At 42.6% G+C, this 19377-nt stretch overlaps 1 protein-coding gene and 2 non-coding genes across 3 annotated transcripts in view; all 3 read left to right on the top strand.

The window, feature by feature from the left end:
• TEX14 (testis expressed 14, intercellular bridge forming factor) overlaps nucleotides 1-19377 on the top strand; it is a 94849-nt gene that overhangs the window by 1199 nt on the left and 74273 nt on the right. Inside the window, exon 2 of the mRNA XM_046676308.1 lies at nucleotides 3752-3888. Coding sequence (XP_046532264.1) covers nucleotides 3752-3888 — 137 coding nt within the window. The remainder of the gene's footprint in view (nucleotides 1-3751; nucleotides 3889-19377) is intronic.
• LOC124248017 (small nucleolar RNA U3) lies at nucleotides 11569-11784 on the top strand. The gene has a single exon (XR_006890903.1). It is a non-coding gene; the product is annotated as a small nucleolar RNA U3 (small nucleolar RNA).
• Nucleotides 18015-18228, top strand: LOC124248020 (small nucleolar RNA U3). The gene has a single exon (XR_006890906.1). It is a non-coding gene; the product is annotated as a small nucleolar RNA U3 (small nucleolar RNA).

Genomic DNA, 19377 nt, shown 5'->3' on the forward strand with positions numbered 1-19377 from the left:
CTAACATTTTAAGACCCAGTACTCCCCAGAAGCTAGTTTCTTAAAACAGAATAAGGTCTAAATAAGCTCTGTGGGTGACTGGAAAAGAATAAAGGAAGTAAGACTTAGAAATACTCAGGGACTGGATATTAGGATGTAAATAATGAACACAATTCATACTTAAGTCCTCAGGGATGCATGTGCTCTGGAACTTTAGGGAAAAAAACGTCCCATGAAACTCAAGTCGGTCTGGGGGGTTTTATTTATCTGTATTATTTGAACATTTTATGTCACGAAATGCAATTAAATAAAAATACTTTTTTTTTCTTTTCATCTTCTTCCTCAAAGTCCCCCAGTACATAGTTGTAGATTCTAGTTGTAGGTCCTTCTGGTTGTGCCATGTGGGACGCTGCCTCAGCCTGGCTTGATGAGTGGTGCTAGGTCCACGCCCAGGATCCAAACTGGTGAAACCCTGGGCCACCAAAGCAGAGCACGTGAACTTAACCACTCGGCCATGGGGCTGGCCCCGAAAAATACTTTTAAAGAGATTGAAAACCATCAAGATGGCTATTATCAAAAAACAGGAAATAAGTGTTGATGAGGATCTAAAAAATTTGGAACCCTTGTGCAGTGCTCATGGGAATATAAAAATGGTGCAGCCACTATAGAAAACAGTATGGCAGTTCCTCAAAAAATCAGGCATAGAATTACCGTACCATCCAGCAATCCTACTTCTGGATATATACCCCAGGGAATTGAAAACAGGTTTGAAGAGATATTTGTACACCCATGTTGATCATAGCAGCATTATAGCCAGAGGTGGAATCAACCCAAGTGTCCAACAATGGATGAAGGGATAAACAAAATGGAATCTGTGTGTGTGTGTATTGAATATATATATTCAGTACAATGGAATATTATTCAGACTTAAAAAGGAAGGAAATTCTGACATATGCTACAACATGGATGAACCTTGAGGACATAGTGAAATAGCCAGTCACAAAAGGACAAATACTGTATGTTTCCTCTTACAGGAGGTACTTATAGTAGTCTAATTCATAGAGACAGAAAGTAGAATGGTGGTTGCCAGGGGCTGGGAGGAGGAGAAAATGGGGAATTAGTGTTTAATGGGTATAGAGTTTCAGTTTGGGAAGATGAGAAAAAAGTTCTAGAAATGGATGGTAAGTGATGGTTGCACAATGTGAATATACCCAGTGTCATTGAACTGAACACTTAAAAATGTTTAAAAGGGTACATCTGGGACCAGCCCGGTGGCGCAGCGGTTAAGTGCGCACGTTCCACTTTGGCGGCCCGGATTTCACTGGTTTGGATCCCAGGTGTGGGCATGGCACCACTTGACCAGCCATGCTGTGGTAGGCGTCCCTCATATAAAGTAGAGGAAGATGGGCGCGGATGTTAGCTCAGGACCGGTCTTCCTCAGCAAAAAGAGGAGGATTGGCAGCAGATGTTAGCTCAGGGCTAATCTGCCTCAAAAACAAACAAACAAACAAATGGTAAATTTCATATTATATGTATTTTACCACAATAACATAAATATAAAGAGCAGCAGTGTGACGTACAGGTGAACATTTCAGTATGACAGAGCCTGAAAATGCACATTGGATTTGTCCAGGTGTAAGAAGATATTGGGGACTTTGACCAGCAGCCCAGTGTCAGAGGTGGGGGAAGGATAACACACTAGCAGGCCCTCAGTGCAGGCACAGTCCAACGAGTGGATGAATGAAGCGGAGAGACTAACTATAGACTCTCCTTTTAAGAGGAATATTTTCCACTTTCTTTTTTGTAATTATTGAAACTTGTCCCATGCCTTTATTAAACTAAGTTAAACAAAACCATATGCCTATTCATATGATATAACTAGCTATTATTAGTGTTTTAGTTTGCTAGGGCTGCCATAACAAAATACTCCAGAATGAGTGGCTTAAACTACAGAAATTTATTTTCTCAGAGTTCTGGAGGCTGGAAGTCCAAGATCAAGGTGCCAGCAGGGTTAGGTTCTTCTGAGGCCTTTCTCCTTGGCTTGCAGACGGCTGCCCTCTTGTCCCTGATATCTCTTCCTCTTCTTATATGGACACCAGTCATACTGGATTATGGCCCCATTCCATCAGCCTCATTTTAACTGAATCACCTCTTTAAAGGCCTTATCTCCAAATACAGTCACATTCTGAGGTACTAGGGGTTAGAGCTTCAACATTTAGGAGGAGTGAATACAATCCAGCCCCAATCAGCCATGTAAATCATAGTGGAAATATGCCACTCTTTTTTGTACCTAGAAATAGACGAGAGGCAGAGTGAGGGAGCGGGGGAGGAATGACAGCTTCCTATAAAAGCTTCAGTGTGGGGGCTGGCCCCGTGGCCGAGTGGTTAAGTCTGTGCGCTCCGCTGCAGGCAGCCCAGTGTTTCGTTGGTTTGAATCCTGGGCGCGGACATGGCACTGCTCATCAAGCCACGCTGGGGCAGCGTCCCACATGCTACAACTAGAAGGACCCACAACAAAGAATATAAAACTATGTACCGGGGGGGCTTTGGGGAGAAAAAGGAAAAAATAAAATCTTTAAAAAAAAAAAAAAAAAAAAAGCTTCAGTGTGTATTTAAAATGAACAATATTTTCTCAGTCACTTTTGTTTGCTTAAGAACATTGTGATATTTTTGGATTACTAGGATATTGTTTGTAGTCACTGATGTGGATATTAACAAATACCAAAGGAAACTTAAAACACTCCAGTTCGCATTTTATACATTTTGTCAGTGGATAAATTAAGAAAATGTTACTTCTCGGTAACCTAAAAGCCTCCTGGCTGGTGAAGACCCACCATATGTGTCAGCCATCATGGCTTTTTCTTTTACCTTACCTCATGTTACACCCTCTGTGTCTTTCCATGTAGCACTTAGTTATGCCCTTGATGTCTGTTCTTGTTGATTCATATGGATGCGGCTTCCTTCTCTTATCCATTGTCTGTGGAACACCAACATGGTGCCACTTGTCTGCGCTCCTAGACTGAGCATTGTGATGGCAGTGATGCAATTTTAGGTGTCTTAAACAGCACCTGTCACATTTGAGACACATGGTAGATATACCACAAACACTTGATTGTATGATGGTCAGGTGTGGATGCTACATGTGGAAAGTTAGAATTTCTCTGCATGGTCCTTATCATGCACAGTAGCAGCTAACAACTACAAAGAACTCCTTTGGTGCCAGACACAGTTCTAAGCACTTTACACATAATAGCTCGTTTAAACCTCTGAGCAACCCTCTGGTTATTATTCTTCTCATTTACAGAGGAAGAAATTGAGGCCTGTCAAGGTTAAATAATTTTTCCAAGGTCACACAGTTAGGGAGGTGACACAGCCAGGACCAGAACTTCAGAGCCTGAACTGTGAACCCAACCCACTACATTATACTATCTACATTCTTACATAATGACTGCATTTGTGTACCAACCTTTCAAAGTTAATACTCTCCTAATTAGCTTAATGGCACAACAAACATATATATTTCTAATTTTATTTGCTAGTAGTCATCACTTTTCCAGTCCTGGGAATTAGTGATAAATATATTCAGTTTGATTTTAACAGTAACATTGAGAATAAACATTAATCTTGTAGAATTTCAGTATGTAATTGTTCTCTAGTCCTGTTTGTTATAAATGAAAGTAGACAAGAAGTAAAAGAAATGTGAAAGAATTTAAGTTGCTTCCTTGCATTTCTGATTCAGTTAGAATAAGCATGTTGCTTCCTTTTGAAACAGGATGTCTCGTGCTGTTCCTCTTCCAGTCCCCTGTCCAGTTCAGCTTGGTTCCTTAAGAAATGATTCCTTGGAAGCTCAGCTTCATGAGTATGTCAAACAAGGGAACTATGTGAAAGTGAAGAAGATTCTTAAGAAAGGTAAGTATCATGTTGAAATGGCAGATGCAGCTTGGTCCACATTTCTGAATAGGATCAGAAGGGAAACCAAATACATCATAAAGCTATGAGTTCTTGTGGAAATCAGAAGTTAAATCTAGAGATGAGATGTTCTCTACCAGTGCACTTATATTGTTCAAAAGAGTTCTTAAATCACCATTGGAGGCTGTTTTGTTTTGCTTTTTGTTAGGGAACCATAACGTCTTCCAACTATTAGGCTCCTGGGGTTTCTCGTCAGGCCCCAGCCATCCACCTTTGATTCTGCCCAGTTCCCTCTTCTCCTTCAAACCTACTCCATCCACTGGGTCTTCTGAGGCCTGTGGTGGAGTGAGGAGCCATCTTTCACAGCTCTCCCCTTCCTTGCTCCTTCCAGGCACTTGGTGCTTTTATTTTCAAGATTGTTTTGTTAGAGGCTACAGCCACCTCAGCCTACAGGGCAGACAGAAATAGCGACCATAGCTCAAGTATAATCTTCAAAAGAACAAACAAATACAAAAAGACCATTCTCAAACGAAACCTCTGCTGATCTTGAGATCCACACCTGCTTTTTTCAGAGTAACCAGAGTCCTGCCAGATTCCCCCTCTCCCTTCTTAGTATTGAAAGGGAAGCTTATTAAGCTTCTCTCAGCTGGTTTGTGGAACAGTTGGGGTGACTAATTTCTCTACAATGTTTCTCCATTTGCCTCAGTCTCATTCCTGAGGACTTCGAGAAGGGTAACCCCAGTTTTTGTAGGATCCAACTATCCCACAAAGTATTTCCCTCAAAAGTTCTTAAATTTTTCCATGTACCACCCCTAGAGTCTATCGATGAAGTAGCTGACAGTGAGCTCAATAATTTATTTGAAAGGTCCTCCCCCCCGCCTCAAAATTTTGCGTTTTACCCCATAACACACCCATATGTGTTTTTACATAAAAATTGGTGTTCAAATTAGGCATTCTGTGACTTCTAGTGTTTATCTATTCAAACCCTCCAGTGTGAGAAGCAGAGTTTTAGGACATTTATTATCTTCTAGACATCTCCTGAATGTTCTGCATCTTCAAATTCTTGACGTTAAGCTAGAGCAGGGGATGGGGTTGAGAGGCGTAACTGGATATGAAGCATGACTTCATCTGTGTCTGGGAATTTCATCTAAAGCCTCAGAGTAAAGAACAGAATGATAGGTTCCCCCGGAGTCTAAAGCAGGGCTTCCTAGGAGATAGCCAAAATGGTCCGTGGGCCAAAATGGTTTGTGGACCTTCAACTCCATTACCCACCTCAGGCCTGTCTAAGAGAAGGCAATGGGATAGTGGTGAGGGTGTCAGTGGAAAAGATTCTTTAAACGGCATTCACAGGAATAGAATGCTGTGGCTTTTCCCTCCTTCTTAGCCTCAAGCCAAGTAAGAAGCCCTTCAGGTGAACCTCATGGAGAGAATTGTGCTTGCTAGCAAGAGAGGTGGGAGCCTGTCTCCTAGCCTGCTGAAGAGTAGAAACATGTCAGCCCACCCCAACTGCCACCAACGTGGCATGAAGAGAAACTGGCATGTTACCTGGAATTTAGGGGTGAGGGAGACTGCTATTGGCCTCCTACCTGGAGCAGTCCTTGATGGCTGGGTGAGCATGAGAGACCAGCAGTTGCAGCTGCCACACTTCCACTAGTTGGTGGGTAAGTAGACTGAGTAGAGGATAGCTGAGCCATGTAAAGGGACCTCACTTAGGAAAGAAGGAAGGAAGAATCCCAACAGAGAGGCTGGAGATGTAGCAAGAAGTCAGGAGGAGAAAACACTGGCCTGCATTAGGGTGCTGTGAAGGATCCACTAAGACAAAAGACCCTCCCACAAAAGAACAGGCATTAGAACAAAGCCAAAAAGTGAGCCAAAACTTCAGTTAAGCCTTTGTACTTTGCCCTGTGTCATCTCATTGGCTCTCTCCCTGCTTCAGCTCTAGAGCTGCCAGAAGCAGCCTTGAGATCAGAGGAGAAGTAAAGAAGTAAGGAAGAGGTTTTGATTTCAACAGGACTGGACAGTTTATTACTGGAAATGAGACTGGGCTCGAATGTCTCAGAGTGACTGAAAGACTATGGAATCTACCTGAGATGCATCTCAGGAGAGGCGAAGGGAGAGCCAACTGACAAGAGTGTAGGGGAAGTGAGGGCAGTAGAGGGGAAAAACTGTTTCCTGATTGTATACCCTACTCAGTTCAGCCCATTCAAAAGGCCAGTTGCTACAGATTATGTGAGTTCTAAAACCGAAATGATGAGTTTCAGAACCTCAGTCAATCCAGACTTTATTCATTTTTACTTTATTACATGTATACTAATTGAGCCTTGGGGTTAGAGCAGCCAAGGAAAGATGTATAACCCTACCTTGCAGGAGTGTCATCCAGCAGAAGAAACAGACATGAGTTAGTAACTGAAGTAGTCAGAAGGGCAGGAGGTGGAGGGAACACACCATGTATATCTCAGTCTGCTTGTCTGGGGGTAATCAAGGGGAACTTCTTAGAGAAAGTGATATTTAGACCGAGACCTTAAGGAAGAAAAGGAGTTGAGGTAAAAGGTAAAAGTTGGAGGCAAGGGAGGATTAAAGGGATGCCAAGGCCCTGAGTATGGGGAGGTGCTAGAAAAAAAAGGGTCTGGATGATTTGAGTGGAGGAGAAAGCAAAGAGGCGGGAGAGAGTGGTATGGGGTGAAGCTAGCAAGGTGGGCTGCAGCTGGACCCGGCCTCGTGGGCTGTTGGAAGGATTTTAGTATTAGGTGTGTACATATTTAGAATTGTTACATCTTCCTGATGAATTGACCCTGTTATCATTATGAGATGTCCCTCTTTATCTCTGGTAATACTAGTTGTTTTGGAATCTACTTTATCTGATGTTAATATAGCCACTTCAGCTTCCTTCTGCTTCCATTGCACAGAACATTTGTATCTGTATAGTTAAAATATGTCTTCTGTAGAGACATATAGACAAGTTGAGACTTGTGTTTTAAAATCCATTCTGACACTCTCTGCCTTTTAATTGGAGTGTTTAGTCTATTAACATTTAATGTAATTATTGATATGGTTGGATTTAGGACTAACATTTTATTTTATGTTATTTTATTTATTTTATATTTTTTGAGGAAGTTTAGTCCTGAGCTAACTACTGCCAGTCCTCCTCTTTTTTTGCTGAGGAAGCCTGGCCCTGAGCTAACATCCATGCCCATCTTCCTCTACTTTATATGTGGGACGCCTACCACAGCAAGTGCCAAGACAGCATGGCATGTCTGCACCCAGGATCCAAACTGGCGAACCCCCAGGCCACCGAGAAGCAGAACATGTGAATTTAACTGCTGCGCCACCGGGCCGGCCCCAGGACTAACATTTTATTATGTTGTTTTCTGTTTGTTCTCTGTTTTTTATTACTTTCTTCCTTCTTCTCTGCCTGCTTTTGACTTAATTAAATGTTTTTAAAATTCCATTTTAATTTAGCTCTTGACTTTTTAGCTGTATTTCTCTACATTATTTTTTTAGTGGTTGCTCTAGTCATTACAATATGTATCTTTAATTTTTCCCAGTCTATTTAGAATTAATACTGTAGCACTTCACATAAAACATACAACCATATGGGCTCATTTCTTCCCTTCCCCTGTCCTTTGTATTAAAGATGCCGTAAGTATTATATCTGTTTGAGTTGTGAATCCCATAATATAATTTTATAATTTTTACATTAAAGAGTCATTCATACTTTAAAGAAATTAGGAGGAAAAAATAGTCTTTTACATTTACCTACATATTTACCAGTTCAAGTACTCTTCACTCTTTCCGGAAGATACAAGTTTCCTTCTACAGCCTGAAGAACTTTCTTTAATGTTTCTTGTATTGCAAGTCTTCTGGTAACAAATTCTCTGCTTTCTTTTATCTAAAAATGTCTTTATTTCACTATGATTCTTGACGAATATATTCACTGGATGTAGAATTTTAAGTTGAATGTTTTTTGCTTCAGCCACTGTCTTTTGGCCTGTATAGTTTCTGATGAGAAATCAACTGTCATTTGAATCACTGTTTACCTGCATGTAATGGGTTGTTGTTCTCTGGCTTCCTTCAAGAGTTTTTTTCTATTTTTGTTTTTTAGTGGTTTGACTATGGTGTGCCTAGGGGTGATTTGCTTTATATTTATCCTGCCTGGGGTTTGCTTACCTCCTTCAGTGTGAAAATTAATATCTCTTACCAAATTTGGGAAACTTTCTGCCATTATTTCTTCAGATGTTCTTTCTGTTCCATTCTCTTCTTGTGGAAATTCACTTATGTTTATGTCAGATCTTTTTTTTTTTTTTTTTTTGGTGAGGAAGATTCACCCTGAGCTAACATTTGTTGCCAATCCTCCTTTTTTTTTTTTTTCTCTTGAGGAAGATTAGTCTTGAGCTAACATCTGTGCCAGTCTTCCACTTTGTATGTGAGATACTTCCACAGCATGGCTGATGAGTGGAGTAGGTGCTCACCAGGGATCCAAACCTGTGAACCTGGACTGCTGAAGTGGAGCACCTGGAACTTTTAACTACCAGCCCCTCTATGTCAGACTTTTTGATATTGTCGCACAGTCCCCAAAGCTCTGTTAATTTTCTTTTTCCATCTTTTTTCTCTGTATCCTTCAGATTGGATAATTTCTCTTGATCTTTTGTCAAGTTCATGGATTTTCTGTCATCTCTAATCTGCTCTTAACCTTATCCAGGTTCACTAACTCACTAGAATGACTCACAGAACTCAAGAAAACATTTTATTTACTATTCCTGGTTTATTACAAAGGATACAGTTCAAGAACAGCCAAATGGAAGAGATAAAGCAAGGCATGGGGGTGGTGGCATGCAGAAGGAATTTCCATGCCCTCTTCAGGTACACCACCCTCCCAGCACTTGAGTGTGTTCACCAATCTGGAAGCTTTCTGAACCTTATTGGTTAGGGGTTTTTGTGGAGGTTCCATTACATAGGCATTGATTAAATCATTGGCCCTTTGTGATTGAGTTCAGTATTCAGCCCTTCCCAGAGATGGGGTGGGGTTTGAGGTGAGGGGCAGTGGTGGAGCTGAAGGTTTCAACCCTCTAATCATGACTTGGTCTTGTTCTTTTGGGTGACCAGCCCCCATCCTGAAGCTGTCTAGTAATCCCCTCAACCGGGAGTCACTTCGTCAGCATACCAAAGACACTTTTATCACTCTATCACTCAGGAAATTCCAAGAGGTTTAGGAGCTCTTGTGCCAGATACCTAGGACAATATTTCTTATGTCACAGGTGTGAATAGATTTGTATTTCTTTTCTTTTTTTTTTAAAGATTGGCACCTGAGCTAACAACTGTTGCCAAGCTTTTTTTTCTTCTTCTTTTTCTGCTTTATCTCCCCAGATCCCCCTGGTACATAGTTGTATATCTTAGTTGCAGGTCCTTCTAGTTGTGGCATGTGGGATGCCACCTCAACGTGGCCTAACGAGCTGTGCCATGTCCGCGCCCAGGATCCGAACCGCTGAAACCCTGGGCTGCCGCAGCCGAGCACACAAACTTAACCACTCGGCCACGGGGCCAGCCCCAGATTTGTATTTCTAAATGCTTGCTCTGGCTGCAAGTGGCTTTGAGGTGAGGGGAGGGAGAAAAGAGTAGGATGACTCATGTTTTTGGTTGGAGCAACTAGGTTGAATTTGATGTCGTTGCCTGGAAAAGGAATAAGTTTGTGAAGGAAGCTGATAGAATTCAGTTTGGGTAGGCTACCTTTGAGATACCTGTGATTCAGCTAAGTGGAATGTCCAATAGAAGCTGGATATATGAGCCAGCAGCTCAGAAGAGGTCTCACTGCACATCCATGTTTTGAAACCAAGGATGATCAGTAGGACAGAGCCAAGAACCTTGCTTATAGGGACCTCACTCTCTTACAACAGGCTGGGCTTGTTGGGGGACAAGTAGAGATGGAGGGAGGGGAAAATCAGGTTGGTCCAACAGTTAGGTCAGTAACCAGAGTGAAGGAAGGAACAATACATTTACTGATTCATCATGCATTCACTTAGTCAGGATTTAACTGGGCATCTGCTGTGCCAGGCAAGGTGTTGGAGATACAAGGATAAATGTGACCTGGTTCCTGCTTTTAAAGAGCTCACCATTTAGTAAGGGGAAGTAAATGCATTTGTACCACAGTGAGCTATGTAGAAGCACATGCAAGGATAATTAGGGACACAAAGCACATGGTGGTCACTGTTATCTGGGAAGGTCAGGGAAGGCATCCAGAAGAGGTGACATGAACTTAGTCTTAGAATGTGCTGGAGTGATGGTCAGACCCACATGCATTTGGAGAATCTCCTCACAGGAGGCCAAGGGATGGCATGGATGGTGAGGGGTCCCCAGAAAGGTTGAAAGAATGGAGAATGAAAAAGTCTTGGCTGTGGAAGAGCCCAGACAGGCTTAGATTAGATACAGGGTCCTTGGGTGAAAGTGCCTGGAAAGCACCTTATAACTTCAAGATATGAGGAACTGCTTTGACACCAGGAGATACTTCCCAGATTTGGTCAGATTACCCCAACACACTTCCTTTCTCTGAAGGAATTTAAGTACAGAGGATTTGGCTGTCTCTAAGGAGATTCTGTTAGAAGTGGTTGGATGAGATGAACCTGATGGTCATATTAGTCATTTTACTATGATGTAATAAAAATGTAGTTAATTGAGAACACCATGTGCATGTCTGTGTGGCACTGTTTCTTGGCATGCCAGAAGATGTGGGGCAGAAGCATTTTTACAACAGAAAGTTAAATGACTAAAACAGTTACACACCATCATATATAAAGCATGTTCTTGGAGAAGAAACTGGAATTAACTTTTACCACCAGTAAATGGGTAGGTAGGCTTCTGCTGGGATTTAGAAGCCAGGAAGATGAATCATTCAAGACTGAATGTTGAGGGATGATGTATTTAGTCCTTTATTAAAGAAATGAACTGAGACTAGCCCTCTCGAGGAAGATCATTTTGGCTTATCTGAAAAACCTGGACTTGATTTAGTGCCAGGCAGGTGGAGGTTCCAACTGTGCTTCCCTCAGCTGTGTGAGATGCTATAGCCAGCGTCTGTAAGAATGAGACATAAGAACCACACCCTTCTCCTTCAGTTTAGAGGATGAAATGAGACAACGGATTAAATGCCTGTCAGAGAATCGGCATTCAATAAGCCATCATGGTCATGATGATGATGTGGTGGTGGTGGGAGGGTACAACACTTTCAGTCTCGCCTCTCTCCCTCCTTCTCCCCTCTCCTCTCCTCTCTCTTTCAAGGCAAAGGAAACCTGGTCTCTTCAGGTCCGCGGACCTCTCCAGCAGGCGAGAGGCTGTCGGCGCTGACCGGTGGCAGGAACAGCGTTTCCTTAGCTTACAGTGGGCCGGTGCTCCCCGAGGCGGCGGCGGGTGCGGTGGGCGGGGTAACACGCTCTCTTCCCCAAGGAGTCAGATGCGTGCAGCGTGTGATTGGCTGCTAGGGAGTCGTATGTTAATAAGGCCTGTTGCTGATTTGAAGTGTTTCTGGAAGATTTACAAATGTAGATGGTGTTTGGGAACTTTGCCGTTTGATCGAATTGTTACGAGATATAAAATAAAATATATTGAAAAGGCAGATGAATTGGCAAAAACATGTCGCCATGAGTACAAGTGCGCATCTGCCACAGACCCAGCAGAGGCTGCGTGTTCAACGGCAAGACTATACTTTCAGGGATCATTTCTATAGTTCGTTACTAGAGAAGTTTCTCTGAACGTGTAGAGCACCCGAAACCACGAGGAGGAGGTGCAGCGTTCTCTCCTGAGCGTGAAGTCGGCTCTTGGTGTTGTTTTTAGCAACTGCCACTTGCCATTGATGATCGTTCTACTTCTCTTTTTCGGGAAGTAAGAGGGAGAGAACGCCGTCTGAGTGGTTTTTTTCCTTTTGCTTTGGTATAGGAAACTGTGAGCTCTTCTCTTTTCAACTGAAGGCTAGTTGAGGGGCGCCGGCGGGTCCCGTGCCTGAATGGTTAGGTTCTCGCGTTGGTTGCGGTGGCTCAGGTTTTCGCAGGTTCCAGTTTTAGTTGCACACATGGCGTCGCTCATCAGGCCATGCTGAGGCGACGTACCACATGCCACAACTAGAAGGACCCACAACTAAAATATACAGCTAGGTACTCGGGGCCTTTGCGCAGGGAAAGGACCCACAACGAAGAATATACAACTATGTGCTGGGGGGCTTTGGGGAGAAAAAGGAAAAAAATAAAATCTTAAAAAAAAATGAATATTGATACATTACTATTAACTGAAGTTCATAGCTTACCTGAAAGTTCACTCTTTGTGCTATATAGTTCTGTGGATTTTGATGAGTGTATAATTTTATGTGTCCACAATTACAGTATCATATAGAACGGTTTTACTACCCTAAAAATCCTTTATGCTCCTCCTAATCATCCCTCCCTTGTGAACCCTGGAAACCACTGATTTGTCTTTCTTTTTACTGTCTCCATATTTTTGCCTTTTCCAGAATGTCACATAGTTGCAATCATACAAGATGTAGACTTTTCAGATTGGCTTCTTTCACTTAGCAATATGCATTTTAAGTTCCTGGGTGTCGTTTGGTGGCTTGATAGCTCTTTTTTTTTTTTTTTTTTTTGATGAGGACTATTGGCTCTGAGTTAACATCTGTTACCAATTTTCCTCTTTTTGCTTGAGGAAGATTGTTGCTGAGCTAACATCTGTGCCAGTCTTCCTCTATTTTGAATGTGGAACGCTGCCACAGTGTGGCTTGATGAGTGATGTGTAGGTCTCTGCCAAGGATCTGAACCCGCAAACCCTGGGCTGCTGAAGCAGAGTCGGGAACTTAACCACTACGCCACTATGCCAGGCGGGCCCCAGTCTTTTTTTTTTTTTTGTCACTGAATAATATTTTATTGTCTAGATGTACCATAGTTTGTTTATCCATTCAATTATTGAAGGACATCTTGATTGCTTCCAAGTTTTGGCAATTATGAATAAATCTGCTATCAACATTCATGTGCAGGTTTTTGTGTGGACATAACTTTTCAACTCATTTTGGGTACATACCAAGGAGTGCAATTGCTGGATTGTATGGTAAGAGAATGTTTAGCTTTGTAAGAAACTGCCAAACTATCTCCCAAAGTGGCTGTACCATTGTCCATTCCCACCAGCAATGAATGAGACTTCCTGTTGCTCCACATCCTTGTCATCACTTGGTATTGTGGATTTTAGCCATTCTAATAGGTGTGTAAGTAGTATCTCATTGTTTTGTTAATGTTTTTCAAATATATAGTAGAATAAATAATAATTTGAGTGTAGCGCTTGAAATAGTTTCGTGGTTCACTAGTAAGTCCCATGCCCCAGCAGAGTGGCCAGGAGCCCAGCTCCAGATTCACATGTCCTCAGCCAAGTTATCAAACTCCCTGTGTCTCAGTTTCCTCTGCTGTAAAATGGGGATAATAATAATACCTACCTCAAAAAAGATTAAATGATATAATATGTATAAAGCTTTTAGCACAGAGCCTAAAACAATATTGAGAGCTTAACAGATTTTGCTATTATTATTAACCTTTTACCATTATATGAATGGTTTCATAGGGACTAGGGATAGCCAAACCACACAAGTCCTACCCATTCCTGACCCACCTAGATTCTCATAACCTCCTAGGGCCAGTATCTGTACTGTATTCCAAAAGATCTCTCCACGGGTTTGGAAAAAAGGCCTCCACGTTGAGAATCGCTGGATCGTGATGGGAATAGTGTCATATTAACCTGCTAGCTTTGGAGACTCAAATCTTAGGCTGTGAAGTTTAGGACAAATCACCAATGACATATATTCCTTGTTGCTTCAGTGATTTATTAATTACAAAGTACTCAAAAATGTCCACAGAATCCCAGCCTTTCCTTTCCTGGTATCAGGCATGGATGTATCTGTTTTTGGAACTGCCGATCAGTGGGAGAAAAACCGGGGCCAACAACGTAATGGAAACAGTTCTGTGATTGCCATCAGTCAATAGCATGCACTTTGTGATTGTGAGGCATCCAGAGGTCAGGCAGGCGTCCCTGAATGCCAGGCTCTGTTAAGGCATTTCACAAATGTTAACTCTTCTCATCTTTGCAGTCTCCCTTATATGAGGTGGGTTCTGTTATTTTCGGGCCCATTTTAAAGGTCAGTGAAGGAAGCATCTATAATAGGTTATTCAAAGCAAAACTTCTTAGACATGTTGAACATATGAAATCTTATTAACTGGCTGCCAAAAGGACCAGCAGGTGGCAAGGGTAAGCATGGGGGGCGGGGCAGATGGTTGGAAAACCATATAATAGGCAAATATTATTTAAGAAATAAGCACTAATTTAAGTAGAGATTACCTAAACTTTTGTTTCACATAGTCCTAAAAATATTAAATGTACATGTCTCATTACAGAGGAAATGTGGGCCAGGCTGGCCGAAATGCCAGGTGTACTGACTCTCAATCAGAGAGCATTTCAGGCAAGGGGAACAAGAGGTCGGAAGGCTTTTCTTGCTGGAGGCATAAACACAATAAACCTAAGAAGCAAATGATGAGGCTACATCTGTGGCTGTTATTTGGAATAAAAAGGTTTCATTCCCCAATGGTAGTTTCACCATTCGTAACACAGAAGGACAAACCCAACAAACAGTGGTAAAAGTAAAGCCCCAAGGAAAGATTCTGATCTTAACTGGGCTGCTCTCAACAGAGATTTTCTCAAGCTGCAAGCGAAGGTGCAAATACACAGTTCGCCCAGTGCTTAGTTTGGGGAGAGAACCTGTTTTTCTTTTTTTTTAAATGTGTGATCTGAGGATTTCCTTTTTTTTTTTTTTAAATTTTATTTTTTTCCTTTTTCTCCCCAAAGCCCCCCAGCACATAGTTGTATATTCTTCGTTGTGGATCCTTCTAGTTGTGGTATGTGGGATGCTGCCTCAGCGTGGTCTGATGAGCAGTGCCATGTCCGCACCCAGGATTCAAACCAACGAAACTCTGGGCTGCCTGCAGCGGAGGGCACGAACTTAACCACTCGGCCACGGGGCCAGCCCCTGAACCTGTTTTTCTTTGACAAGATTAAGGGATTTGCCCAAGATGGCACAGCCAGTAAGTGAGGGCTAGACTAGATTCAGGCAGTCTAGATCCAGAGAACACAAGCCTAACATTAACTTCCTTGCTTCTCTGGGATCTGGAGCTCTTAAAGAGATGACACCTAATGTAGCTCCCCAGATGTCAATCGTCATTTGAAGGGGCTGGCGTGCAAAGCTTGTTTGCTGATTTTTCTAAGAAGGTAGCCACATGAAACCCTCTCCCCAATAAGTAAAATGTGTGTGGTTTTCTTTTCCTCAGTGGAAGCCTAATCAGGAATTATCTTTTATTATTTATTTATTTTTTTTTTTTTTGAGGAAGATCAGCCCTGAGCTAACCTCTGCTGCCAATCCTCCTCTTTTTGCTGAGGAGACTGGCCCTGAGCTCACATCCATGCCCATCTTCGTCCACTTTATGTGTGGGACGCCTACCACAGCATGGCTTGTCAAGGGGTGCCATGTCTGCACCTGGGATCCGAACCAGCAAACCCCAAGCTGCCGAAGCGAAACGTGTGCACTTAACCGCTGAGCCACTGGCCAGCCCCAAGCAGAAGTTTCTTAAGTTTCCTGTGCCTCCATTTCCTTGTCTAAAACTGGGTTGATAATAATAACTTTCCTCATAGTGTTGTTGTGAATATTAAGTGAGGTAATATGAGAATATCAGAGCTAGGAGGTACTTTCAAGATAGGTCATTCAGTCCAATTCCTTATTTCCACATTTTACAGTTAGGGGTCACGTTTCTCTCTCTCTCTTTCCTTTCTCTCCCTGCTACCTTCACCTCATTCTGTCTTTGGTACTCAGAAGTGGAGTGTTTCTGTGTGTGTGTACGTCACATGGGTGTGAGCTATGCAGGGTGAGGTCTCAGGTTCCTTCAGGGAGGCCGAGTTTGTCACTCACTACCCAGTTGGTGACTTGCTGATCTACTGAAGAGGAGCTTCCTTTAGTAATCTCCTTGAGGACAGGGATTTAGGGTCTCATCTTCTTGTTGATCTGTCGCAGAGCTGCCAAGTGCTGTTCATGGGGCCAATGCATGGCTGTTGTCTGTCAGGAAGTGGCCAGAGGGCCTCAGGTCAGGACACAGGCTACATTCTCAGCCCTTTGCTCTTCAGAGCACTTGTGGTCTGTAAAGCAGCCCCCATTAATAAGTGGTTCATCCACCGCTACTCCTCAGGAATGAGTGCCCTATGATTTGCTTCTTTAGCATTTGTGAGAAATACCTAGATGATGTCTCACTGCTCCTCCGACTGTGCACCCGCATTCCCCCCTTTGTTCCCTTTTCAACCTCTGCCCCCACCCCCCCACCCCATTCTCCCACTGCCTACTTCTTTCCTTACGCATTTATTTTAGTCAGGTCAGTTTGTTAAATTTTACCTACAACCTCTAGTCTCTAGGCAAAATACAAAGAGCGTTTCCTCTGGGTTACGTGGAAGGAGAAGAGGACTCACAAGATACAGGAGGGGAGAAAATTAGTGTTCAAGGCAGCAGGAGACAGCCTGTGGCCTGGCTGAGCCACTTAACATTCTAAGTTCATTCCCTTAAGCTCTTAGGGTTTATTTCCAAGATTAAATGAGGGGATCCGTGTAAAGGGTTAGTAGAAGGCCTGGAACATAGTAAAGTACTGGAGAAATGGTAGCTTTTTTTTTTTTTAAATGAACAAGAGAAATAACATTTAAGTCAGGATGTTTTTAGGGGAGGGGTGTGGGATGTGTAATCTTTCAGACTTACCTGGCAAGTTTCTTTTTTGAAAAATAATATGACTTATTTAGTGTGGAATTTTTTTAAAAGATTTTATTTTTTTCCTTTTTCTCCCAAAGCCCCCCGGTACATAGTTGTATATTTTTAGTTATGGGTCCTTCCAGTTGTGGCATGTGGGACGCTGCCTCAGCATGGCTTGATGAGCGGTGCTATGTCCATGCCCAGGATCTGAATTGGCGAAACCCTGGACTACCGAAGCAGAGCGCACGAACTTAACCACTTGGCCACAGAGCGGCCCCTGGAATTTTTTTGAATACTGTCAAGTACAAAGAATAAAAGTAAAAATAAGCTGTAATTGGAGCCGGCCCGGAGGCACAGCGGTTAAGTTCACATGTTCTGCTTTTGCAGCCCGCGGTTTGCCAATTTGGATCCCGGGTGCGGACATGGCACTGCTTGGCAAGACATGCTATGGCAGGCATCCCACATATAAAGTAGAGGAAGATGGGCACGGATGTTAGCTCAGGGCCAGTCTTCCTCAGCAAAAAGCAGAGGATTGGCAGCAGATGTGAGCTCAGGGCTAATCTTCCTCAAAAAAAATAAATAAATAAAAATGAGCTGTAATCTCTCTAGATGGACCTGCTGATATTTAAAAATAAAGGTGATACAGTCTGAGCTTAAAAAAATTCAAACGGTACAAAAATGTACAAAATTACCAATAAAACAGACCTACCCTCCCCCCAAAACCCAAAGTACCCACACTACAGCTTTTATGTTTTTCCTAATTAGAAAACTGGAAAGAATTGTTTTCAAATAAACCTCTCTGTTCCCCATTTGAGATTGGCCCGGGTACATGAAAAGCTACCCACATGAGCCCAGTATGTGCTGCTCAGGTCCACACTCACCTGAGTAACCAGCAGACGGTTTCAAAGTAAAAGGGTCAAATTAACCAACCTATTAGCTTTTGCAATTTAGGATCTTAGAGGTTAAATTAAAAAAAAAAAATTCTCACCCACAGATGCTGCCTGTAACATTTAAGATTAGAAAACTGATTTGCTGCATCCCAGCATACCCTTGTCCTAAAGTAGCCCGGAAGTGTTAGTGTTTTTTTAGAGACAGACAGACAGACAGGAGCTTCTGATTGGCTATCAGTCCGTAACAGGTTAATTAAGAACTTGAAATCTTAGTTTCTTAAAAAAAACTCTTAAGAGTATTCAGGAATTTTTAAAAGTTGTATATAAAACAACACTTTGAAAATGCATTTATCTGATATTTCCAAAAAGAGAGTAAAGTGGAAAAAATGTCACCATCAGCAAAAAGTGCGTGACTGCCATAGACTCAGCAGAGGTTACAAGTCAAAATTAAGACTATACTTTCAGGGATCATTTCTATAGTTCGTTACTAGAGAAGTTTCTCTGAACGTGTAGGGCACCCGAAACCACGAGGAAGAGGCGCAGTGTCCTCTCCTGAGCGTGAAGCCGGCTCTTGGTGTTGCTTCCGCAACTGCCTTTTGCTATTGATGATCGTTCCTCTCTTCCTTTGGGAGAGTGAGAGGGGGAGGATGCCGTCTGAGTGGTTTCTGTTTGCATTACTGTTGCAAAAAGTAGGTGGATACTTTAACATCGTTGTTAAATGAGGCTTTCGTTTCTGGGGCTTTTGTTCTCTTTGGTGATACGTGGATTGTGTTGTTTTATCTGTTTCTCTTTCTTAGTAACTACTTTGCTTTTTCCATTGCTGGCATTGCACAGGCACCAATGTGTGTGGTGTAGATGTGGTGAACTTTATCCTGACAAGTTTTGGGCATGCTGTCAATTTTCTCTCTGAGTGAGCTTTACAGTTGAATTTGTCTGTTGTTTGGGTTTTCTTTTTTTTCTTTAAGATTTCATTTTTTCCTTTTACTCCCCAAAGATCCCTGGTACATAGTTGTGTATTTTTAATTGTGGGTCCTTCTAGTTGTGGCATGTGGGACGCCGCCTCAGCATGGCCTGATGAGCAGTGCCATGTCCGCACCCAGGATCCGACTTGAGTCTCCCTAGAGGAGTGCGGGAACCCAACCACTCGGCCATGGGGCCGGCCCCCTGTTTGGGTTTTCTGATTGGATTTCTGTATCATGGGATTTGAACTTTTCCTGTGTGAGTGCTTGGAGCAGCACAGGAATATTGAAACAGGAAGTTTGTCTTTATACTCTCCGTCTGTGCAGTCACCTTCCCCTGACCCATGTAGACATCCCCTAGCTGTCCCCTGTGGTGATTTCTTCCTGTCTCAGGCCAGGCCAAGGAGGTGTAACATGTGTAGCCCTACAGTTCATAGGACCTTAGCACTGAGGAGGAATGAAAGAAGGCAGGGTTTGGCCAAAGCATGCTGGACAGAGAGGTGGAGATAGTTTTACCCTCCATCTGAAGGGTAGTGGGCAGCTTTTGAAGGAGAGTGACTTGATCAACTGTGCAGTTTAAGGTCACTCTAACTGCTATGTGGTGATTAGATTTGGGGGGAACGGTGAGATGGCAAGTGTAAAGACCTGTTAGTCACCTACTGTATTCATCTACGTAGGAGAAGATGATTGTGGTGATGGAGAAAGAGAAATTGACCAGATCTGAAAGATATTTAAGTGGTAAAATTGACAGGACTTGGGGATTGATTCACTGTAAGTATGAGTGAGAGTGTCAAGGATAATTGTTAGGTTTTATGGTTTGAACAAATGGGTGGACAATGGTTCCATATGTGAA

Source organism: Equus quagga, chromosome 11, assembly GCF_021613505.1.
Source record: "Equus quagga isolate Etosha38 chromosome 11, UCLA_HA_Equagga_1.0, whole genome shotgun sequence".
NCBI classification, from domain to species: Eukaryota; Metazoa; Chordata; class Mammalia; order Perissodactyla; family Equidae; genus Equus; species Equus quagga.